General features: G+C 35.5%; 1 protein-coding gene across 1 annotated transcript; it reads left to right on the top strand.

The window, feature by feature from the left end:
* The first annotated feature begins 1,863 nt into the window (after nt 1-1,863).
* LOC136810774 (protein FAM13A-like) lies at nt 1,864-23,442 on the top strand. Its single transcript, XM_067067375.1, has 26 exons — nt 1,864-2,045; nt 3,282-3,450; nt 4,018-4,589; nt 5,001-5,035; nt 5,574-5,637; nt 6,191-6,372; nt 7,572-7,640; nt 8,009-8,105; nt 9,116-9,149; nt 9,328-9,452; nt 13,261-13,299; nt 13,793-13,855; nt 14,554-14,621; nt 15,007-15,145; nt 15,783-15,859; nt 17,239-17,285; nt 17,801-17,859; nt 18,195-18,267; nt 20,067-20,144; nt 20,435-20,541; nt 20,814-20,897; nt 21,078-21,158; nt 21,810-21,873; nt 22,296-22,521; nt 22,828-22,984; nt 23,304-23,442. Exons 1-26 carry the CDS (start codon nt 2,019-2,021, stop codon nt 23,370-23,372), a joined length of 2,805 nt encoding a protein of 934 aa, XP_066923476.1. The 5' UTR covers nt 1,864-2,018; the 3' UTR covers nt 23,373-23,442.
* The last annotated feature ends 3,312 nt before the right edge of the window (nt 23,443-26,754 follow it).

Here is a 26,754-nt window from a genome sequence, read left to right as displayed (position 1 = left end):
AAAGCTAGACTAATGATGATAATGTTTAGTTCAAGTTTGGTTGAGTGAAAATGATTCATTATGATTTTCTCATCATTGTAAATGTGAAATTTCTAGTTCTTGTGTTGAAAAAGATTTAATAGAACATTTTTTGACCATAATTTTTGATATACAAGTTATCAGATATGGTTAGAAAGGATTGAAGCTCTAAGACCTTTTCCTGTTGATTGTACCTCAATATTATATCTTGATTTTACATATATTCAATTGCATCCTAATAATTTTGAGCCAACAAAACTAGACTTGTTTGTGTGATTTTACTTTCTTTATAAATATGTTTTATTATTTTATCTTGAACATTTTTTGATATTAAAAACATTATCTTTTATTTAATATGTTTATCCTCTTTTTTTGGAAAAGAGGTGAGAGTTGTTATTTGACTCAATGTTTTATTAGCCTGATTTCATATTGAAATGTTTGGAACATATCACAAAGATTTATTTTGTTACCTAGTTCTCCAGTCTAATATCAAATTCCTTTACACACTAGAATGACTAATGGCTTACAGATTTCCCGTAAAAGTATGTCCGATAAAAAATATTGTTTCCAGTTTTACACTAGATTTTCAAACGTTCAAATTTCAAAACATTCGAATCTTATTCTTGCTGTTGACAACCAAAATAAAATACAAAACAAGATGGCGAACTAGTCAGCTCTTAAGCTGGACATATTTTGTTTTGTATAGGAAGCTCGCTCCAGTCAGGTAGTGGGAGATCAGTAGTCCAACCCACTAAAGACCACTTTAAGGGAGAAACTTCAAATCACCTCTTCTAAAAGCTCCCTTCCAAATACAAAATGGATAGGTGTGAATTTATAGTTCTGTGTGTTTTCCTAAAAATATGGTCAAATTTTCTTGTAGGTTGTATCGTGCAGGCCATTTTTCATGCCCTTTTAGCGTCCGGTCATTGGACGCTGCCTCTCCTGAAAACACTAAAATTTTGGTAAAAAACAGACTTTCAGCAGAAAAGCAAAAGAAAAAGTGCCCTTTTTGGCCACCAATGGGCGCTGCCCTGCCTTTCTAAAATATGGCCTGTCATAGCTTTAGTACTTTAGGGTTTCAAATTGTTTTATTTCTCATCAAAATCGATCTGATATCTGAAATTTTAGCTTTATTAAAATTGTTCCAATTAGTCCCAAATAAAATTTGCTGAAAAAAAACTTGATTTTCAGTGTTGAGTCTCTAGTATACCCTCTTTTCTTTTTCAATAATGTTTCACTTCTTTTTAAAGTACATATCAATCAAAATAATCTTGATATCTTAATCTGGTTTTAATTGCATTCTCATACCAGAGCTAATTATGTAGATGTCAAACATGATAAAACTATTCATTGATCGGCTTAAGAAAAGCTTGTCAAGAATTTGTGTTTAACACAACTTCCTTTTTGTGAATTAATAGATTGAGCTAATAGAATGTTTAGATCTCTCATATAATCGAAAAGTGGATTAAGGTGAATAATGAGTATTGCCTATCAATCATTTTTTGTGTAGTATTACTGTCATGAAAAGTGGTAGCAATGATTTTACACACATTTTCGTAGTATCAGGATCAAGGCAAGATTGGTTATCTATTTAAATTTTTGTTACCCATTAGATTGAAAATGGAAAATGATGTTCACATTTCTGCAGTAATAATTGGGCTTCATGTGTTTGTATATTGATGAAAAACTTTAAAAAATTATACGTGAATTTCCCAACTGAAAATGGTCAACAGGGTTGTATTTATTTTTAATTTCTTGTTTTAGATTTTATAATGAGGGGTAAACTCTAATTTAACTTTTTATTTTAGCTGTCATCCAACTATTGATTTTCAAAATACTGTTGTTTTCAGCTCATACTAACTATAAATCAAACTGAAGATCAAAACATGGGCTAGATAAATCAAAACCTACCAAACAAGTTGTACTAAACCATTGGATTGGATTGTTTTTTGTTTGTTTTGTTGCACGTCACTTTGCGTTATGTATGGTTGAATCGTTGAATGGAGCATATGGGTGCACATGACTCTGTAATGTCAATCTTCAAATTTTTATTTCATTATTTTATTTTAACGAGTGTTTGTGTTTTTATATTGACTCAAAGTTGTTAAAGGGTACTTTTTGCATACACCAATTTTTCAGCCAAGTTTTGGTGATACTGACTCAAACCTGGTTAAAGGGTTTATAAGTTACTTTGCATAAAATAATCTTGTCCTTCTATTTTTTAAATTCTCCAAATGAATTGGGAAAAATGTTGATAATACAATAAATTTCCCATCATGTGGAACAGTAAATGTGTTATCATCTCCCTCTGTCGAGTACACTTTTGAGGAGGTCTTTCAAAGCTTCAATCCATAAACATTATGCAAATGCTAGGAGACTAGGTTAGAGTTCACAAGGTGTTAATTGACATCAAAATGTCTAATGTTTTTGTATTGATATTCTCAAAGACAATATGACTTCATTCAATTCTTCCTGGTAAACTCAATCCAGATCACTTGGTGGCATTTAGGGTTGAAATTTGCAAAATTGTGACTCCCCAAGCAATTTGAAGTACATAAAAGTCCGATCGGTAAAAAGACCGTTCTTCCTTGGCCTCTACTCGACAGGTCTTTTTACCGTTTGGGCCGCTCGGATATTGAAGAAGGCCGATGCGAGGCTGCTTATTAAATGCGGTCATAGTTAAGCAGCCACATAGTAAGTTTTAAGCCGGTAACAGCGGCCCTTAGCGGCCATTAGCGGTCCTTAGCGTTTCCATGGTTGAATTGAAAGATGAGTCGATCTGCAATATGTACTTACCGATTTTGTTTATGTTTTTTTGCAACAATCAGCAGAATTTTCCGGATAAAGATAATTTTAGGAATGAACCGAATTCTAGATTGCTTCCTCCATTTTTGTGGTTAAATCGTTCTGCAAAATATACTTTTCTGTTTATTTTTGTTTACGTCGGTCACCGGCAAACATTTATAGCGGCCTTTTAACCGCGAGGAGAGAGGCCGCTGGCCGCTAAATAGGCTGCTGGCCGCTAAATAGGCCGATCTCTAGATCAAGAAAAGCCTCTAATAGAGGCCTTGAGGCCGTTTTTGGAAAAATTCCATTGGCCGCTTCATGGCCGATCTTCTAAAATGTTAGGCCGCTTGAAATTTCACTTCGCCCGCTATGAGACCGGTCTTTTACCCGCTTTAGCCGATCGGACTTTTGTGTACTTCAAATCGCTTGGGGAGTCACAATTACTCCTGTAACAGCTCTCTTCTTTTACTTTTTAGCCCTCTAAGTATCTTCAGGTTGGGTTACCTGAATCAAACCACGCAAATGGTAATGTCACTTCACCACGCAACGACAGTTCAACATCCTTATCTTCAAAAATGAAACGTATGTTATCTTCTCCCAAAGTTACACGTGGAAAAGCTGCACCTTCACCAAACAGGGTATTTGGTAAGTATTTTGTTTTGCAATAATATTAACACCCCATTCTTCTTCTTCTTGGTCAAAATATTGTCCCCAGTGGAAAACTATACTCCAATTTTTGTCCCCACTGAAAATAATTAATTCGCCAGCCATAAAACATGGGGATATTGATCCCCATCGAGTTTTTGTCCATTATTTTTACCCCCACTGGCTTATAAAATCCCACCAGGTCTGTGAAAAGGGAGTGTATATCATTTATGATGTAAACAAATTGATCAGCTTTTTCGGTTGCGTGAAAATTGAAAAAAAATTAGTGAATGCATGAATTGAAAAAAACTTGTGTGAACGTGAAAGTGAGTGAGGTGAATGTGTGAATCAACGCAATTTTTTTGTGAAAACATGAATTTCCTTTTTTTTCCCTGATTATATGCAAATTTCCCGATTTTCTGAAAAATTGGTTTTCTATGAAACTTGAGAAAAATTTGTGTGAATGCATGAATTTTGAAAAAAAGTTGCATGATTGCCTGAATTGAGGGTCCACCTCTTTAAAAATAAAATGCATTCTCTTAATTGCTAGGATTTCTCTTGTTTAAGGTGTCACCCTGGATTTTTTAAATGATCGAGATAAAACAGAAGTACCACTTATAGTATCCAGAATATGTGATTACCTGAAAATGCATGGTCTAAAACAGGAAGGTTTATTTCGCGTCAATGGAAACATGAAAGTTGTTGAACGTTTAAAAAATGCTTTTGATAAATGTGGTGATGCTGATCTTGAGGAGACTGGAGATGTCCCGGCTGCTGCCAGTTTATTGAAAATGTTTTTGCGAGAGCTATCTGAACCTGTTATTCCAGACAATATGCAACCAGTATTCATTCAAATTCAAGACCAATATTGCAAAGAAAAAGATAAAGCAATACCTTTATTCAAAGAACTTGTCAAACGCATGCCACCGGCCAATGCACATTTATTGAAATATTTATGTACTTTTATGTTGACCATTTCTAATGGATCAGAGACTAATAAAATGACACCGTTAGCATTGGCTATTGTTTTTGGACCAAATATTTTTCGATGTGGTGAAGGTTTAGAGGGATTGAAAGATCAAGCCTACGTTAATGCAGTTTTACTAGCTTTGCTACAGGAGCATGAAGAAATCTTTTTGGTAAGTCTTTTTGTGTCGGTTCTATAACAGAAAAAAGGAAAATCTACATCTTGACTCTCGAACGAACGGGAAAGGAGGAATACAACCACATTCTCTCGAATTATGAAAGTACTGTATATATTGAAGGTTTTAAGGCCGGTCTCCACTCACTTACTCCAATTTTTTAACGTTCTTACGTAAGGTCATTGGTCGGCTGAAAAATGAAGCAATTCCATTGGTCAAAATTGTCGTAACGGTTGAAAAAAGTTGAACTTTCTTTAACTTTTTTTTTAGTTTATCTTATGAGGTTACAAAAGTTGTAAGGTTCATCTTGAGATACTTTCCTGTAGTACCTCTTTAATTTGTAACATGCTTTTCGAGAGGTTATTAAAGTATATTTATGACTCCTTGTCAACCCCTTTATCTTTATAGATTGATAATGCAATGTTCAAAGACTCAAAGCCAAGGTAACTTTTCTTGTTCTCTTTAGATACAATTTTTACGATTTTTACGTCAACCAGCATCTATTTTGTTTAAGCTCCGGCTTCTTACATCATAATACTTTGGGTTTCCCCTTATTAATGTTGTTGTTGCAAAACATTTATAGAGTACAATCCAGTCCAACACCGATAGTGCTTGATCATTGCAAATATTGGTGTTGGTTTGCCACACTGACCTTTAAATATCCCTGGACCAAGTCACCCAATCCCGGCCAACCAAAATCTTTGATCGGAGTTTTTTTGAAATTGGTACCCTAATGGCGGCACTACTCAATAGCGGTGAAAATGCATTGAGAGCGCTAGATCTACTTTTCGTCCAATACTTTTGATGATGTAGCGCCGTTAAACGTTAATTTTTAACATTGCAATAGCTTCTTCTGGGGTACCAATTGCAAAAAATACTCTGATCAAAAATGGTGGATATAGCTTGGTCCAGGGACATATAAAGGTCAGTGGTTTGCCAGTATTTCATTTCTTTATCAAAGTATTCTCTATTAATTTTTAGATCTATTCCTGAGAAACCTGTTGCATATTATGATACCAAAAAGATGAAGAAGGATGGAAGCTCGGTAAGACCAGAAATTGAATTTAAATTTTGAGCTGCAATCTTACAATATTAATACAGTTCTAATAGACTATATGTAGCTTTTAAGGTCACAGCGATTCCCAAGGCTTTAAGTTACTTAGAATAAAGAAATTCATGTCTCAAGCTATAGTGGAAAACTTTTATTGTCATGTTTGCTTTACTTTCTTGCGTAATATCCCTTCAACACCAATCAATATCCCTCCAACACCAATCAATATCCCTCATACATTCTTGCCATGCGTGCTATAGAGAATGTTCATCTAACATTTCCAGACCATTCAAAAAGAACGACAATTAACTATTGAAAGCGACTTAAAGAACGACAAACCTTAACCCTAACCCTAACTATCAAAGAACGACAAATTTCGCCATCCACAGCTCCGACCGAAAGTGACTGTACCACCCCTACATTAAAAGAACGCAAAATTATGCATAAGTATAAGTCTCTATTTGGATGAGCTGGAAACATTAGATGAACTAACTCGAGATATAATAGGGAGAACGTATCAATGTAAAATTTACTTCATCTTCATTAGCAATCCATACCAGAACCACCATTGTATCTTGGCTCTAATCTCTCCTCGGAAGACCGTATGGATAAGAGCCCTCGAAGGAGTAATTCTGCCAGGAGTCCTAAACGAACTACCAGTAGTAATAGGAGAAGCCCTAGACACGATTCTGTGAGAGCTCAAAGGACCAACTCAGCCAAGAAAAGAAAGTAAGAAACAACTTCTTATAACATAACTATAGCGAGTTGATGTATCTGCGACAGTAAGCTTCTAATTTTCCTAGATCGTAATCAACTGTCCTCAGACGGTATATCAGCACTTTTACCGTCCTCGATTTTGTGGGTCAGAACCGCAGGTTTCTTCAAAATCGCCAATCGGCAAAAGTTCAAATACATCAACACGCTAATAATTCTAATGTGTGACTTTTTTCCTAAAGGATGGTTGTTGTTGAAGCTTTAATTTAGTATTGGCATCTGCAAAATCGTATTTCAGCCATCGTTTTTATAATATTGACAGTTAAAATTTTATTCCAAACCATGTTTTTCTACCAAATCACAACTAACCAGACTCTAATATAATATCTCAGTTACTAACATACATCAACCAATATTCGAAATGAGAACACTTTCTTAGAACAGCAATATTGTTTTATTTCGTAAAAATGAAAAAGTGCTTACGAAGCTGTTATAAAAGATACGACAAAGCACGTTTTAAAGCTTAGTGATAAATGCACGTTTTTTCGTCATTACTTATATAATTAGCTTCTAATGTGATGTCAATAAAACCTCTGATGGTTGGTTTATAGTGATGATTATCTTTGCATGTCTATCTTGATTGTAAAAAAACCTCCTGAAAAAAATCCTGAAGGTTAGCATCGCTGCCTATCCTATTCACTTGACAATTCATTTGCTTTGAAAAAAACATCAATCTATTTTAGTTAGAAAAGAGTTCTGCTGCACTGAAATTTCGATGAATTTTTGTGAATATAAAGCTACTAACCTATCGCTAAATAGCTTACTCTTTCACTGGTACTCCTACTTCTACATGATACCGTAACCTATTTTAATGCCCTTCAAGGCTGTTACAGTTTGTATTTAGTCCATGTTCCATTCCAATCGATTATCAACCAGAAGTCTTATAATGATTTAACCTTGTCTATAATAGGTACCCAATAGACGATATCGGCTTCAGGTGAAAACTCATATTTGACCCCCGAGAATTCCCCACAATGCTTTGTGCGGAAAAAATTTCACCGTGAACTTTTTTCTGCGCAAAGCACAAGTCAAATCTGAGTTTTCACGTTATCGTCTCTTATAGCTCATAAAACGTTTACCCTAATAAATTCAATTTTGAGAAAAATGTTTGTGTCTAAAATGATTTAAATAAGTACATTTGTTATCCTTTTCAGCCAAACGGAGCCGGAACGAAGTCGTTCGCCTTCATCGTACACACATCTATCATCACCTCTTAGTAAACAGTAAGCCTCTGTTCATTTTGCATTAAAACAGATAGTTAGAGCAACACCAATTCTCTTCGTTGCTCGATCTCTTCTCTGAAGTTTACTGCTTTGTCGAAAGTCGAAAAATGCCACGCCATGCCTTTTTATGAATCTAAACATGTTCTAAAAAAGTTCTGACGTAAATTTTTTTAAAAAGATCTTCGTCAGAATTCTTATCGTTTAATAATAGCAATGCAATGCTTCTCCTGTGCTTGTCAACCGCGAGAGTTTTGAGCTATAGTGGACAGTCTTCCAGCCGTGGTGCTCAAATTTTAGGAACTTTGATCCGACCATTGGATTGACAGAATGTCAGTAAACAGTCAGTCATTGTTCCAATATTCTTTTAGACTGGTGAACAATACCATATCATCAACAGTCAAGGAGCATTTATTTGGTCCCGGTATGTTGATCTCATCCACAGAATCCATCGAAACGAACGATCGGGTAAGCATTTCTTATCTATCTATCTCTTTCTCTCTATTTGGTTTAGTTACAGCAGGCTATTATGCGAACTTTTTATGTCAAAAAATTCCCGAAAACCCTGAAAACACTATGTCTAAAACACTTTTTCTGAACCTTTCATAATTTTTTGTGTATTTATGGCAAAAGATTTCGAGGTGTGTTTTCGGCATTTATTATGTTTCTGGGATTTCCATAAATTAACTATCAATTTTGTGAGAAACGAACCTTGGTTTCAGGTGCAGGATCCAAGGTTGATGACCACTATACCGCGGCACCTCTCCTCTCCTCAGGGCTGCACGCATCCTCTCTGATATGTTTTGATATAGAGGTTTCTAATCGTGTATAAAATTCCCGTTCGAGAGTTACCCCAAATTCGGGGTACCCTGTTTCAGTTTTCTTTAAAAGGTTTATAAATCCTGGTAAGGTTTCTGCTCTACTAGGACCAACCAAGACTAACCAAGAGGAAGTCTCTTTAACCCGGACCTCTATTACTTGGACAAGTGTCCTCGTCCCTTCAGTTAATAATGCCTTAAAAACCAATCTCCATAAATCGAAATTTCCCTAACTCGAACAGATTAGTGTTCTTCCCCGTGCGTTCTCGAGTTATGGAGACTTAATTGTATTAGATAAGATTCTGAATTTAATTCGATAGTGCATTTTAATCGAATAGTGCTTTGGTACAACTTTTTAAAAAGATAAATAATTCGCAAATTTAACTCTTTTAAGCATAAATACATCAAATGATAGCCAAACTCAATATCAACGGCAGATTACACTCGCTAATTCGAACTCGTATTATTCGTTCGAACTTCAGAGATACGAATCATGGAAAGTATTTTAAGAGGGCTTCTTCTTGATGGGGTCCGAGAACATTGATCGAATTATAGAAAGATTCGAATAATAGAAGTTCAAATTAGTGAAAGTACTGGTCTGTTACGTTACCATGGACATTCTTTGGGTATAATTGATAAACTTTCTTTTGTTTTTCTCAGACTCACGAAAGTGCTGGTGGAGACGATAGTCATGGTAAGGAAGATTCTTCTTGTCACATTTAAAAATAAATAAAATTCTGGATGAAACAAATGAAAATGTGCCTCTACACCACGCTTGTGCTTTTGACTTCCTCTTTGGTTCTAATACTAATACACTAATGACTAGACTGTCCCGATTTCAAAATATAATTTTTTAATCATTTCTTTAACAGAGCTGGCAGTTTACCCTTCCGTCATGGAACGCGTGAAAAAATTCTCCATGGATTCACCCACCCACCCCAATGTCACGCCCACGCCCAACAAGAAACCTAAACCATCATCTAAAAACTCATTAAAGGTGAGTTTATCATTAGATAATGTTAATGTTATCTCTATGTTAGCCTAGTTAACTAAGCCCGTATTCACAAGGCTAGAACACACAGCTAATAGCAATATAGCGTTTTCGGCGCTTTAAAGATTTTTACATTTTACGGATTTTAAGTTTGCCTTGGAATACTAGTTATTCAGTCACAACTTAACATCAGATTTATCCTAGTGGCTGAATCAAACTAGCTTAGCTTTTTAGGCGATCTATGTAAAGTCCATTCACTCTAAGTGTGCACTTCTTTGTTACAATGAGGTTAGCATAATTGAGAGTGGGTTCCACATGATAGCAAAAAAGACTTAACCCGACTTAAGGCCGGTCTCCATTTCGCGCGACATGAGCGAAAACTTTTTGACGTTTTTGTAAGGTCATTGGTCGGTTGAAAAGTGAAGCAATTCCATTGGTCGAAATTGTCGTAACTGATTAAAAAAGTAGAACTTCCTTCAACTTTTTTTTTGTTCGTGCGAAACATTTTTATGACGTAATCTTTTCTTCAGGCAAAAAAGGTTAAGAAAAAAACTGTCGCCCATTTCGCGCGAAAGTGGAGTCCGGCCTTTAAGTGTTGCATAAGGTTTTTCAACTGGAGGTTTTTTTTCTTATTTTGGGCGTTCTAAGTTAATGTTTAGCGTCTTTCTGCTTATGAAACAGCTGTCTGTAGCTCAATTTTTCTTTTGAAAGGACTTTCAAAAGTTTGATAGAGGCTTAATGATCTTTTTGACGCTAAGCACCCATTCTAATGTAAAAGATATACGTCCAGCTCTCGTGTTTTGTTTCGACCTCTTTGCTTTGAACACTCTTGCATTTTAAAATTGTAAGGTTCACTATGTGTAGTTTGTAAGCTCTTAAAAAGGTAGGAAGTATTTTGTCTTTCTTTCTGGAATTTTTTTAACAACTTGTGCGTCCGTAGAAACCACTCATGATCTTTTTCTCAGAACATCCCTATACCTGGTTTCTATTTATGTGGCTTTATGAAGCTGATGGTATTTCTAAATCCTGGAAAGCTTGAAATACCTCCGTTTATAGAACTAATACTTCATCTTATTTCTTTCTTTTGACAACTTGCCTGTAAAATCTTTTTGACCTTGCACATTTTGATTAACGTTTCATGCCTCAGGGCTGTCCTCTGGTCTGGTTGTTGTTTTCGTTTCAACTTTTCAAATTGACTATGAATTGCTGTGATGCTTTTAGTTCCTCAAATTGTGGAGTTGTTTATTAATGTAAGTCTCGAATCATGTCTTGTGTTCTTCTAGGGGGGGGGGGGTGGTTCATGGTTGGTGGAGGAGCGGAATCGGCCCTTTTTCGGACGGAGTGGTGGAAATTTGGCTCAACGGAAAATTAGTGCGGGAAAACGGAATTTAGCAATTAATTAGGTTTTGCGGAATTTCGGAGTTAGCAAAAAATATTCAAAATTCACGGAATTTTTGACAAAATTCTTGAATTTCAAAGGAATTTTCGGTGGCGGAATTTCGGTTCATTTTTAAACGGTTTGACGGAAATTGGAGATAAATTGGCGGAATTACGGAATCAAGTACTTCACTATCATTGTGATATATCGCTGAACTTGATCATTCCTCTCGCTTATCAAATCAATAATGCGGCGATCTTAAAAATTCTTCAACTTTGGACGGTTTTAGGTTAGATAGTTAGTCCAATGCGGGAATATAAAAGTTGTTCATTTAACTCCTTAGTTTCTGGTATCCTATAGATAGATGGCGTATGGAAAATATTTGCGATAAAGTAGACTTACTGCATATTTTGAGATGGTGTGAATTAATGCATGGTCGTATATACGATTGCCTTTTATAGAGTTTTAAAAACTTTTTTTTATTCACAAGTTGCAGCAAGTTCTGATCCATTTTTGCACCCAGTTATAAGAAATCACGAGTGAAAGTCCTAAGACTTGATCTTGAAAATATGTATTATTTTAACTACTTCAATATAACTGGTCATTGTCCAATACTTTATTTAGCGGCCTTGTACTAAGGTACCTCTTCTCATCAACAAATCACAGGGGGATACGGATTCCCAATGAGTCTTTCCAGTGAGGTAGATAAATATCTGTTCTTATAAAAAATGACAGATTGTCAACAAGATTCTGCAATGTCCTTATATCGTATATATTTACTAATGAGATTTGATTAGCATCAGATTCAATGCCATGTTTATTTTATCTTACATTTTTTGCTTCATCTGTTTACATGTATTTTAAAAGTGTATTAGCTAAAGAAGATAGCATACAGTATTGAGCAAGTGTTTCAGTAGATTTAAAGAAGACTTCAGTTAGTGGTAGCCTAGTAGCTCAGTTAGTAGAGCCAGTGTTCCAACTTTTCCGTCTGTAGACGGCGGGTCCAGTTGAGATACAAATATATCATTTCCGTCTTGCCAGTAAGAGGGTTTTTGGTTCAAATGACCATCTAATCCTAAGGTTTCCGTCCATATTCACAAAACCTAGTTGCAACACTGTAGAGCATTCGACCGTAAGATTGTGGGTTCGATCCCCGGTCCTCCGCGAATGAGTAGCTTAGATAGGGTAATCTGATCTAGGCGTTAAGTTACTGGGAGCTGAGAGAAGGTGTGATGCTCCACCTCTCAAGTCTACCGTAAATAGAAAAGGGGATAGACTCCCTCACTACTCCGTCTCTGCGGACAGTCACCACCTGAATACATTTTCTTGCTTACCTACCTACTCAGTGTTTGTGTTGGATAGCCAAGGAAAGACTTTAAAAACTATCGATACCCTACTAGTCAAAAAGTTGATTTTAAAGGTTTGATTGTGTGACTGAAATGCGTTATTTGATATTCGGAAATAAAAAGCCGAAAATTCTAACATTTTTTGTAATAATTTATGTTCCTTTCGTAAATATACTTAGCCGAAGCTAATCAATACCAAATAGGGTACAAGGGGCGGCATCACCTGATACCTGTCCAACTCTTCTAACAATATACAAGGTGTTATTCTTAATCTTTGATAATATGATTTAATAGTTAGTGCGATATGATTCTTAGTTCCAGATGAAAAGACTAAAGCTATTAATCACTGCTTAACCTTTTTAGCTGTTGAGTTCATCATAGTGTGTTTGTCCAATTTCTCTCTCGAATAGATTTGCAATTGGTCATATTTTAGACTCTTGAGGTTTTTTCTGAGCTAAAATTGAACGCGAATGATGAAAATACGGTAAAACACACGCTTTTTTCATGAACCAGTAATATATTTTGGCCCAGGCTTGGTTTTTTTTTTTTTTTTGAAATTTGCAGGCTTAAATAATCTTACGCTAAGTTTCTTTGTTTAAGAACTTAAAATCTGTTATAACCTTTTAATATTCTCGTAAACCAGACGCTCAGGATTGGTCTTAATTAGTTCCTATGTTTTGGCCAATTTTCAGCCTCGTGTTCTTATAAAATTGTTCTTATAAAGAAGCGTGTATTTTGGTGAAGTTTTGAGAGAGATACGTTGTATTAGAATCGCCTTGCAAAATTCACAGGAAAAAGGAATAGATACATAAATTTGTTCAAACAAACACTTTAACATTACAAGTCTTTGGAAAAATTATTCATCGAAAGCTATACAGGATGCCTTCTTTTGCGTTGATTGGTATCAGCAAAGAGCTTGATGTAAGCCTTTACCAAAATATTTATTTCAAACATTTTTGGATTTTTATGGAAACACCCAAAATTGCGGGCATACCTTCGAAGTAAAAATGGTTGTAAAACTCCGACTTACGTTCTATTTAGATTGATTTTTATCCAAAATTGACTGTTTTATATTCTGTCACTTTTTCAGAAAACGAGAAGTGGTCCAACGCCTATACAACCGAGTATGGTAAGAATTCATTTGTCCAAGAGAATCTTGAGTATTATGAACTAATAAAGTTATTTACAGTAAATTATATACGGTACAAAGCATTGTGTTGAAATTGCTGTTCCATTGCATCAAACTATTCAGAGTCTCTGGGAGATTTTCAAATTATTTGGTGCAAAGTTTCAATAATTTATGATTGCCACTTTTGTGACTATATGACGTACGTCAGATGACGTTCAGAGATTTTGCATAAATCCCATTCGTGGTGGAGTTATTATAAAAGACACTACTGAAAGTGCTTCGGTAACGCGTAAAAAGTGTCCTGAATTCTCTTTATACAACGTGGATGCTTCTCTGACCATCATTTTTTTCACTGCTAAAGATCATAATTGTTTGGCTTAAAGCTCTCACTTTAGGGTATTTTCTTTCTTGCTTCGTTTATACCAACTCGTTGTTGGTAGATCGCTGTTAAGCTTGTGGATTCTTAATCGCCATTCTTTTTCTTCTTCTTCAGTCGAACGTGACGGACAAAGACTTGGATTTCATTCAAACGTCCGGAAAACAACCTCTACAATCGGTACGTGTTGGAGGGTAAACTCTCTAGTTAGCCGTATATGACATATCACGGTCGCAAAGAATCATGGGTAATCAGGACCACCGCGCTCTGATAACGACTTTCTGTTGGGCCAGATTTTTAGAGGTTTTTGCGTTAAACCAACGAGAAGCCGTAATGGGGGCGCAATAGACCTTTTCATAAATTACGTCACGAGCAACGCTTACCTCATTTTCAACATGTAACACTTGAAGACTCAAGGGATTTATGAAAAGGCCCATCAGTCCTAAGTAAGTCTGCGACCGCAGTCGAAGACAACCCGAAGGCTCCTCTTTCGATAGCTATTTAGCCGAAGGTAGGGGAGGGCGCCACTATTTCTCTCTGGATTTCTCCGCTTACCCTTGATCCTTCTCTTAATTGCTAAGCATCAAGCAGAGAGGCATCAAGTACCATTTTGAGTACCTATCAGTCCTGATTACCCGTAATTCTTTTCGACTGTGAAATGGCCTATGTTAACCTGGTAATAACGGGTGATATTTAAGCCCTCCCTTACAAAAAAACAGCACTTCTTTGCTACACTTCGGATAGACATTCTATTTTGTAGCTCACCTTATCAACTTCGTTTTTTCTGTGTAGTCAAGAAGAAGGAGTAGAGCCTTCAGGTCGCTCTCCATTGTGGTTGCAAAGACTTTTTTACTTAATTATATCTGCTTTTCTCTCAGTTAACGCACCGTCGCGCACCATCGCAAAAACGAAGACCACCTTCTATAAATCGACGCTCTGCTGCAAGGTTTGATGCCCTAATTTGTTTTAAACTATTATTTACAGTCAAATCTCTCTAATTCGAACCTCTATAATTCAAATCTTTCGATAATCTTTCTATTATACAATTCGAACTAAAATATTCGTCCCCTCAGCCAGATACTTTCCGTGATTCAAATTTTTCTCTATTTCGAAAAAAAATCCCGGTCCCTGAAGATGGAATTAGAGGGAATCAACTGTATTAGACCATTTTTTTATTTGTATATAAACATGATAAAGCCTGTCAACTGATGCCAAATTTGAGGCCGTTACTGTTCATCAACAAGTTAGTTAACGTTTGGATAAAGTTAAGATATCTTCATTCTGGTTGCAAGTAAATCCATTTTTTTGAAATTCAGATTTTTCGTTTATAGAGAATCGACGAGCTCCGACGATTATCGGGAAACGAGGCGACCCTCCGTCGGAAACACTTCCAACACTCCACAGCAGGGCGATACCATCTATTCTTTACCTAACAAGAACCAACCAAATAAGAGAGAACCAATGACACCGGTAAATACAGTAATTAAAAATTAGAAATACAGTTGAGTCTCCATAACTTCACACACGCACGAGGAACACAAATTTGTTCGAGTTATGGAGTAAGGTTTATAAGGCATTGTTAAATGAAGGGAACTTTGCCTAGACATTCGAGTTATAGAGGTTCGAGTTAAGGAGACTCCAGTGTAGTTTTTTCGATGTGAAAGGAGAGATGACCGAATGGACATCAAGGCGTCAGTGTCTCAAACCAGAGGTTCTCGGTCCGAATCCACACTCCCTTCCAATGTTCTGTTCATGTCAAAAGAATCGAAAGATTGTCTCAAAAAACCTAGAGTACTGTGCTATACACCTAAAATATCGACGAATCCGACGAATCTGATGATTTTAGGGGCTTCCTGGTACACCAATTTCAAAGTTTGAAATAATGAGAAATGTGTACAGTTTAAGATGGGATACGATGAAAAGATTGGTATATTACAACAGTAATTAGACTTTGTCCAACCTTATCCCAACCCGGGGTTGAAAAAACGCGTTTTAAGTCTCTAGCACCCACAAACGGGGCCAAGATTTCAGTTCGAAACAAAGAGTGTATAGTTAGAAATTGAGAGAAGTCATAATAATTTCTTATTTATTTTCTCTTTATAAACAGTCAATGGAACGTCTCGAACTTCAACAGAAACGCGATGACCAAATCACCGGCAGAAATCATAACACGATGAATGAAAGGTATACACCTCCATTCGGATGGTTTAATAGTTCGAATTGAAATTGCAGTAATTTGCTTAAGGGGTGATTTCTCTATTGGAAAAGTATGTCAAAATGTGAATTAATTGGGAGCAAATTTAAATACTGGATACCGGATTTTAGTTGAAATTTACGGTACGTTATCACAATTACGTCATCCGATCTTGTTGGTCTATATCACGAAAATTTTCAAAAAAAAATTTCAAAGATTTTGCTAAAATGTTAGAAATCAGTTCACTACGAGGCTTCGAATGAAACTTCTATGTTTTCTTCGGATATAACATTTTCTCGTGTATTCTCGATAAACCATATATAAGATATTTACGAAAGTTCACATTCCATCTTGTTATTATTCGCAAGGAATCTTTTCAGGTTTCACTACTCTAAGTAACAGATAATGAAATTCAGGGAAACATATTGCGTTTTTATATTTCTCTCTCTTACCATTCGAAAAAACTATCAGAGAAGACCGACATCCTTTTATTACAAGTCTGTTTTTGAAATTCTCTTGTTATGTGATCTTATGTTCTTCGTCTAGTTCTACTTAGATGTAGTTTTAATTAGACTAGATTGTAGAATTAGACTTGTAGATTTTTGTACTTAAAGTTTCATACCGTCCGAACGGACAACAATAGCTAGTTTATGTATCGGAGGATATCGAGGGCGATAGTAAGTGAAGTCGACGTAAAACAAAGTCGACAGTTGATGTACGGCTCTATCTATATCGCCTTTGCTCACCTAAGCAGACGACGGTATCTTGATATTTTTACCGTTGTCGAGCAAAGTGGACGGCAATTTGGGGAAATGTCAACTTTGCTTTAAACCATATCTCTTTCGATTTATCTCGAATACATAAAAACTCGATAATCATCAACCAAATAAAATACAAAAGCAAGTCACATTCAATGAAACTTTAAGTACCATAATCTACAACTCTCTACAACAGTTTGATGAACAGCTCTGAGTTTAGTACATATGAGAAAGATATGTACTATGCTCTGAGATATCATCGAGCACTTTTAGCACTAAGAAGAACCACTGACCTTTATATATCCCTGGACCAAGTTACTCAATCCCGGCCAACCAAAAATCTTTGATCGGAGATTTTTGAAACTGGTACCCTAATGGCGGTGAAAATTGCATCGGGAGCTCTAGATCTACTTTTCCTCGAATACTTTTGATGATATAGCGCCGTTAGACGCTAATTTTTAACATTGCAATGGCTTCTTCTCGGGTACCAATTCCAAAAAAACTCCGATCAAAGATTGCTGATATAGCTTGGTCCAGGGATATATAAAGGTTACTGAGAAGAACTATATTTGCGATGTAGTTTTGTAAAATCAAATGATATTTTGTTATAGACAAGAGCAAGAGATATCACCTGGAGAACTGAAGAAACGGATTTCATGTAAGAATGTCTTTGAGAATATTTTTTAGAATATTTTTTACTTTTCAAGCCTAGCGCATTATGAGCTCAAGTTTTGACGACACACTTTTCGCCCTTCCTATTCTAATTGTGAATCAAAGTGGGCAAAAAGTTGGCAGTCTAAAGCCAATGTATTGTCCCTTCTGACGTCAATGCAATGACTTCTTTTAACCTTTTTCAAGCAAAGACTTAAATTGCCAGCTTTGTGACCACTTTCTCCCTACTTAAGCAATTATAATAGGCATGGGGCAGAAAGTCGGACTAAGTTGCGTTCATATGATAGGTCTTCAGTCAGAGCCTAAAAATGCGACCCTGATCATCTGCACGTTCCTGTACCCAAATTTGCCTAAGTGCTTTCCCCAGAGATCACAGGTTTGCACCACAATGAACTGTGTTCGAATTCCAAACACTTCCAGGCATGATGTTAGAGAAATATAATGATGGACTCTCTACCTTCACGTATTGTTTCACCTTTTAAACAATTTATTTTCTTTCAGCTTTGAAACGGGTCATCTCGAATTTTGAAAACGAATTTATGGAGACAAACGGGCGAAAGGTACATATGTCATCATTATCTCATTATTAATAATTTCAACTTCATAGATGGTACGCTCTCTAAAGCATGGTTCAAACAAGAATTCTTGCTTTTCTTTGAATTTTCTGCGCTCACAATGTCTTTGTATAAATCTTTACACAGACTTTTTACACATCTCCGCCTGGTTTCAACTTTAATGTTTTACAAATCTAATTCTGGTCTGAATCAAAGTTAACTCAAGGCTTGTTGAACGATTTTTTAAGCATAATAGTTTATGGGGTGATAACAGAGATTCTGATAAGGTTTATTTGTAAGTCATCTCATCAATCATTCTTTTTTTAACCCTTTTTTTTCAGGCAAAACCTTCAGAGAAAGGACAGATCCAGAAATACATCGCAGAACTTGGCCGTGCAAAACAACAACATAAAGGTTTGTAGCAAAGCTACTTGTTTGTAAAAAACGTTGATAATTTCCGGCTTAAGTGGCTTCTTGCAGGTCAAACTCTGTAGGATTGATGACGAAGCATTGTGGGGAAGAGTGCTTGCTGTTTAATTCTCGACTCTTTATGGACATGTTTTTTTTTTACTGTACCAAAATCAGGTTTTCGAAAATCGTGAAAATCACTTTATTTTAATTATTTCGTCATTCGCATGACGAATTTTCCCAAAATTTTGATATGTATTGAGATTTGGGAAGGGCTTTAAAATGAGCTATTTGAAATTTCAAAATTCGGAGTATTTCAGGATTAATTAATCATAGAGTGTTTTGGATCATATCTCACTCCATGACTCATTATTCGGTCCTGAGGAGGTTTCTATGCGTGCCTGAGGTAGCCTAAAATCATAAAATAGCCTGAGGAGTAATTTTTTTAAAGGCCGGAGTGAGTTATGATCAAAACAATCATCACGACTTTTTTAATCATTTTTCACTCATTTTAACAATTCCTGTTTTCTTTAGTTTGTTCCTTTCTTATCAACTAAACACAAATCTCAAATCACCTCCCCGATAGATAAAGTTGTCAGAAAAATATATACGATTAGAATTAGCACCTAGATTTCAAAAATGATCAATTTGATCCCATTTTCCTCCGGTTTTTTCCAAAAAAAAGAGGTCAATGTGAAAATTCAATCCTTTAGCTACACCCTAATATAAGTTTCGTATATAAATTGGACACGACAAAGGCCAAATATAGAGCCGACTTTATAAATCCGAAATAGACTATGATTTTTTTCATCCTGAAATACTCCAGATTCAACAAGCAATATTTTAAGTTCCATAAAAGCTATTAAGATCGGACAAAAAGTATCGGACAGAGCTACTAATCTATTTTTTTATTTTTGAATAACGATAAGAAAGGGTTCAGCTGTCTCTGTTAGTGCCGATTTGAACCGGGTTGGTTGAAAATCGGCATTTTGGTACAGTCAAAAAAAAACATGTCCTTATATGGATTGCAGCACTCTCCACCATGGGTGAATTCTCCTCTCCATCTTCTGATGTAGGTTAATTCGAATAAAATGAATTTCCTTTCCCTCCAGATCGAACAGCTTCGATCAGATTACGAAATCTGTCCCCTACTGTGAACGATCTTTCTCCAACAGTGATCAATTTAGCAATTCATTTTCACTGACAAAAACTTTAAAACAAATCTTTTGCAATTTTGTAACAATTTTCACGGATATCAATTATCCTCCTAAACAGGGTGTTTTCAATAAGGGGTGATTGATTCAGAGTAAAAATGCGCAGCTGGCTTTTATTTTATCAGTTTTCTCTCTAATTCTGTAATTTATCGACTGATCTTTTCGTCTACTTTTTAATTGTCAATTAGCAATCAATTTGCTAACATCGTTCGCTTTCGAACCTTCCGAGTTTTTCTTGTTCCTGTTTGGTTTTGATTCACTTTGATTATATACTCAAAGGTGCTTATTGCAACCACTTTTAAAACTGTTTTGAAATTTACGTTTCAAAGAATTCGTTACTATTTGTCCTGGGAATAATTTTCAAAATTGATGGAAAATGTTGACCTACCTTGTTGAAGATAGAGTTCATGGAATATTTCCGAGTGAGTGCTTAGTACATCAGAGAATTACCTTTTTACTGATTTTGTAACCTTGTAGAAACTTGATTGACTTTTGTAAGACGTTGCTTTAGACATTTCGAACTTAGAACTCTGTATTAACCCAATGAAGGAATGCAGAAGTAAATCAATCTCATTTCATTTCATTGTGCAGAGTTGGTGACGGACTACAAAACGAACACACAACATGTGATGGACGTCGACCAAGACCTTGGTGGTCCTCGACTAAGAGGTAAAAACGATAAATTATGTAAACGGGGATGAATTTGCTCGAAATTGTTTTGGTGTGTCTATGAATCAATATTTTTCCAACCTCTTATTCTTTTATGGAAGGCAAGGCACCCCCTCCCATGTGCTTGCTAGTTCTAAATGTGCTTATGACGTGACATTTTCATGCTATGATAAAAGACAATAAAACAAAATGCTCTCAAAATCTTTAGTTCGAACACCTCTAGTTGGTTTTTCAGACCGGAACATGGTCTCTTTTTTGGTCTTTTCATCCTCCCTGCTTTTGTAATTCAGACATCATCGACCGTGATGGTGAACCGACCAAAGAGCAAACCTTGAATAATCTTTTACGGCGATTAGAAGAAAAACGTTCGTCCATCGGAAGGGCGCATGAAATACTGGTACGTAGGATCGGAGCAACCATTAGTTGAATTTTAATATTGAAGAGTTGAGAGCCCCAAAATATTTGTCCTCTATTGAAGTATTGGAGCTTCTTAGGGCCTTGGTGAACCATATGTCTATCTGACTTTGTAATTCTATAAGTTATAGTTTATAATTTCTTCACTGTCAGGAGATACTTAAACAGCATAAACAGCCGTTTTTTACACCGTCATTTTTGTGAGCAGAAACAAACACACAAATAATGAGCACTCTTTGAAATTCACTTTTTCAGGCAATGTCAAACGAACAGTTGAAGGAAGAGAAGTTAGCTGTTCAAAAAGCTCTACTACAATACGAAAACATTCATGGAAGACCGGTATGTCGTCCCTCTTTATACCCCATAATCCTGATGCGTAGTTTTTATGGCTTTGAAAGTAGGTGACAGCCTCACATTTAAGCCTAAAAATTTTAAAGATTAAGAACTTGCTGAGGCTGAGCGAAGATTTGTAAGATTTTTAAACGTTATTTTTAATTGGAATATTTTTCTTTTTTTCAGTCATCAAAAGAAGATAAAACGCTCATGAGACCAATATACGACCGTTATCGAAAAATCAAACGACTCATTGCTGCTTATAAGGTAGGTAAAGTGAATGCACTAAACATGTTCCTTAAGTTGATTAAATCCCGCATGGATTAATTTTCGCGAAATTTATAGTCCTCGCGAAAAATTTAAAATCAGCAATTTTGCAAAAACTCCTGAGAAAATGAAAGAAATTAGGTGAAAAATAGGCCGATTTGCGAAATTTTGTCCACGCGAAAATTTTAGATTCTCGTTTCGCAAAAAAAATTTCACGCTATATTTAATCCACTTAACGTATTCAACAAGAAATATTGGTTATTGCTAAAAAAAGTGCATGGAAATTACATCTATGACATGTAGTTTGAGTATTTTACCACTGACTTTTAAAAATCCTGGAAGCAGTTTCTAAATTCCGATCTAGCAAGATCTTTTGAGTTTTTTAGAAATTGGTACCTTGATTGTACCGCTACTCGATATGGGTATAAAAGAACTCAGAGCGCTAGATCTACATTTTCTGTAGTCCTCGATGATTTAGTGCAGTTTGACGTTAGGGAATTGTTTACTTCTTTGCTGCTATCACTCCCAAAAAACTCTGATCAAAGATGTGTGTCATTGGTTTTTTACCCTACTTAAATTCTTTAAAACCTCAAATTCGTGATATTTAGTTTATTTAACACTTTTTGAACGTGTTTACCTCTGAATCTATAGGACGATGGAACGATAGAGGAACAAGATAGCAACATCAAAACGATCTACCAAAGCGATAACAATGGTATGTAAACACATTTCTATAAGAGAATGAGGAAACTTTCTACATAAGCAGTCATCTTTTATAACAATACCCAAAATTTTTGAAGCCTTCAAATGTTCTTAACTTAAAATTATTCTTAAAAGGTTCGTATCTTTACCATTTTGATAGTCTTTTCGTGCAATTTCCCAAAAAAAATGGATGTCTAGAGTCTTCAAAGTCTGAACATGTTCTTATGTCCTTCTTTCCACCACCTTTGTGTGAGTATTTTGTTGCAATTTCCCCAAAAAAATTGGATGTTTAGAGTTAGATAAGCCTATAAATGTTCTCATGTTCTTCACCATTTTGTCAGTATTTTTTGTGCAAAAGAAGATATAGTGTATCTTTGACAACAAAGACTATCTAATGTTTTTCTATTATCCTCATTCAAATCTCTTTTTTAACAGAAGTATCGGATTTTGGAAGATCACGTGACCGTGCTAATTCCACCACACCTGAAAACGTTCTAACGGACGACCAAACACCTCATCAACACATCATGGATGATTCCACTCTTCCGGGTGATACCTTCTCCGTAACAAACCGGTTACAGTATACTCCAGAACCCTTCTCACCGACGCCGCTCGAATCGCTGCAAAATTTCGATGAATCAGTATTACATAATGCTTCGATGTAAGAGATCTCTAATGTTCTGCGTTGTAATTTTTCAATCCTGGGTTAGAAAAATGTAACTTTTTTGAATTTTCTAACCCCGCCTCTGCAAATTACGTCAATATTTTCCATTATTTGCATTTCTAAAATTTCGAGAATTGTAAGAAATATCCTCCCATGGTGGCAGCTGGCATACAAAGTTGTTTCAACGTTCATCTAATGTTTACAGGATCTATATAACGTTAGATTGACGTTGTGTGCCAGCTGTGAAACTGGTTTTAAAATTTGATTAAATTTTTCTGATGATGAAACTTTTTGTTGTTACAGGAGCGAGTTAATGGAACAGCTGAAAGAAACGAAGAGCTCCAAGAAGAAGCTTGGTAAAACGTTAAAAGATTTCGAAGATGAATTCTATTTAGCCAATGATCGTAAAGTACAAAAAGAAGACCGCTTGCCACATGAAGCCGAATATAGAGAATATAAGGTACGTTATAAATGGATTGATTTTCGCGTATTTTTTGTCCGAAATTAATTTTAAATCACTGACTGGACTTTTATTTTATTTTTACAACATAACCCTTTATTGTGGAAACACCTGGGAAATACTGCTACCACTGTTTAATTATAGCTTGTAAAACTTTCCAGACCTTAGTAGCAGACGAGCCCCTAGCGAAAAATATGTACTTAACGCTTTTGCAAAAAATTCACGTGATTGCATTCAAAAATGCCACCGCATCCTATAGTAGTGCAATGATTCTTTAAACATAACATCCAATTTAAGTTTTATTTTCTCTCGTTTGCAGCTCATCAAAGCCAAGTTACGTCTATTGGAAGCTCTAATCTCAAAGAGGAAAACCGGTGAGTCGTTCTGAAAGCTATTACCTGGATCATCGGCTGTCGCCCAAATGGATGTTCGTGAGGTTTGAAGATGATGTTTGTAACCCTTTGAGAGCAATTTCATCGTAGGAAGATAACAGCTTTTTTGTCGATCGAAATCAATTTGTTGAGGCTTTGTATCGAGATTAATCACTGGTATTGTGAACTAGGCTCCCTTTCTTTAGCTTGGACTTGACTATGAGAAAAATACAGGCTAGAGCGGAAGTCGACATTGGAAAAGGTGGGTTACGTTCAATATTTTTTGACAAGTTGATGAATGATTGTTTGAAGTGGATACTGAAGGTTCGTAACTTTCAACATTCGTCATGAAGAAGTTCAAAGAAGTTTATACATTGAGAGGTTTTACCGGTGATTGGACGGCCATCCCAAATCTCTCAAACCAGGACCTGAATTACTTTAAAGTCTCCCTAATAACTTGTACAGAAAGATGTACAGGAAAAGATTTTTTTGCTTTTAATTGTGAATAATATTGCAATACCATCGTCAACTACTTAACACCACTAAAGGCATCTATTTCTACGATCAAGTTTGGAGTTAAAGTCCACTGGCTTTAATTGAGCACTAATTTCTACTGCTTATCATTTTCCAACCAGTGCTTCAAACCTAACAAATTATATACCATCATCTTTTCAATGGTATATAATTTATTGGGTATTGGTTGAAGAATGGCAAGCAAAACCAAGGATTAGTGCACACTTGAATGGACTTTGAATCGATAGCCCACTTTCTTCCTAATAGTTGCAGCTTTTGTTTCGAGAACTTTATGTGGCATAATTCGGAATCTATTATTAAGTGAATAGTCGGGAAATTCGTTGCCTGAAAAACTTCCATGTTCCTTTTTATTTGAAAGTATTACGGTTGACTCTAGCTGTTTCGAACTCGAACGGGGAATATTAATTTATTCGAAGTACAGAGAGATTCGAATTATGGAAAGTATGACCATAATTGTATTGTATTAAGAGGGGTTTTCCTTGACGGAGACTGGAATTAAGTTCGAATTACAAAAAGATTCGAATAAGCGAGAGTCTACTGTACACGAAAACATTGTAGAACGGGCTTGTGGAATTTTTGAAATTGATGTCCTTTAGTAGACTGCTAAGACTGCTAATGGTGGAGATTGTTCGAGTCTGCAACTGTGAGAGCAAAATGCACAAGTTTTTCGCTCTTCTTCACACCAGATGATAGGCTGCAAGTATCTCCTCTGATATGTTTTGATATAAGGGATGCTAATCGTGTATAAAATTCCCTTTCAAGGTTCAGAAATCCAATGATTGCATTAACCTCTAAAATTTGAAGGTCTCTCATATAAAACAAGCGAATCAAGTTTCTAAAATTCATTAACACAAAGACGGGCGTAACTCTCGGACGGGGATTTTATACACGATGAGCAAGCCTCATATCAAAACATACCAGAGGGGATGCATGCAGCCTAACCAGATGACTCTGTTAGCCTATATATGTTGAAATGTAAATGAACACGTCGAATATTCACCAATCCATTTGTTGACGATCAAAAAAGCCTGGGATGATCAAGGCAAGTCTGTATTTGAAGCTGATTTTTTTGCTCGAAAAACCTCTTCAATAAGTCTGGGATGATCGAGGCAAATCTGGATTGTTGAATATTGAATTTCGCCTGTAAGAAGAATATTGTATATAAATTAATATATTATTGTTGTTATTAGATAAACTCCCAAAAAGGCGAAATTTTTTAAATGTTAAACAGATTTTTTTTTGCGTTTTGTCACTCTATTTTTCATTTTCACAATATCTTTTCTTTTTTATTGATTGCAAGGAAAATATTTTCTCCCGGGGTAAGAAAACTTTAAGACTCCCGAGCCCCTGTGGAATTGACCAGATAATTTGGAGAAGCCTATCCCCTTTTGAAGTTTAATTAGGATGAAATCATCTACTAATTTCAGTATTCGCCCTTAGAAATTCATGAAAACGCCCTTTGAAAAAATATTTCCCTTACAAAAATTGACACAAATTCAGGAATATTTAAATAACAAAGATTTTTTTAAGTTTACAAAAATTACTTATTTCAATTTTTCATTTTTGTTCATCATCTAACATATTATTATAAAAGAATCAACAAAAATGCTGATTCGACAGTTTTTTATTTATTTTGTTGACAGTTTTGTTTCAAAAAGAATATTTCTCTTCAAATTTCATCCTTTAAAATAAGCTTATTTTACAATTCTTTTCTTTCTTTCCTTCCCTTTAAAATAACCCTCTTTTCCTACCGAAGAAAATTACTACACAACTCGTCGAAAATGTTTTAACGTTTTAGATTCCTACAAATAAAGTTTCGATTTGGATCTTGATCTTTTCCTAAAAACAGATAAAAGGTTTTGTTTTTTGAATAAGCGTGGTATCGTTTGCTTACTCGTCAATTTTGATTTACAAGCTTTCTCACATTGAATTGACAGAGATGTGGAGCAAGATAGGGAAACACCGTCCTGATATAAGCGTCTTGTATCAGTTCCCTATGAAACATTTGTCTGCTATGAAACTCGAACAATTAAAATATAAAAATAAAACCTTTTTAAGAAGTATAAGAAGCAAAAAATTTTTAAAGGGTGATCTTAAAGAAACCTTTTCAGAGATTTTATCGGGAAAATTTTTCTTTTACAGAATTATCTTGAATACCAAAACAGTGTTTCAGAACGATAGTAGCTAGGGGAAGGGTTTTTCAAAAGATGTGAGAGTTTGATACGCGGCGTTTCAAAAGATGTGAGAGTTTGATACGCGAAAGTTTTAGTGTAATGAAACTATATATAATAGAAAAAACGGAGGGATAGTTAAAGTCAACTTGGAACAGTTTATCCTGAAGATATCTACCTTTTTTTATTTGTTGTTTGTAATTTTTTTGTTTTTGTGTGTACTAAGATTCCACTGCCATTCTCTAGCGGAAAAGCCTAATAAATCCGGGTAGTTGAAAAATGAGCTTTGGAAAGTAGTACTAGTTTTCTAACTTCGCCGTCACCACAAGCTATTTCCCGTACCTCAAGAACAAGCAAACCCTTTCCAATCTTCAATCATCCACCCTGGAAAAATCCAAGAAAAGTCAGTGGAATCTTCTTACTGGTTAGTCCGGAAATAGAATCTTTTGCTCGGTTTGGTTTGTGCCTTCACTTCACAGCTTTTTTATAAATTTTTAAATTGATTAACAGTCAAAATAAATTTTCCCTTCAAGTGGGGTCGTTTAGCATAATTTACAAGAACAAAATAATATCTAGCTGATGAAACTTTCTCCAGACCTTCTCTATAGGATGCTTATGCCTCAGGAAAAATCCCCTAAAATCCCACTGGTGGAACATCCTTTTTTTGGGAAATTTCTTTTTTCCCCAGGCAACC

Source organism: Clytia hemisphaerica, unplaced genomic scaffold (assembly GCF_902728285.1).
Source record: "Clytia hemisphaerica strain Z4C2 unplaced genomic scaffold, Clytia hemisphaerica genome assembly, whole genome shotgun sequence".
Taxonomy (NCBI): Eukaryota; Metazoa; Cnidaria; class Hydrozoa; order Leptothecata; family Clytiidae; genus Clytia; species Clytia hemisphaerica.
This window is presented reverse-complemented; position numbering and strand designations above follow the sequence as displayed.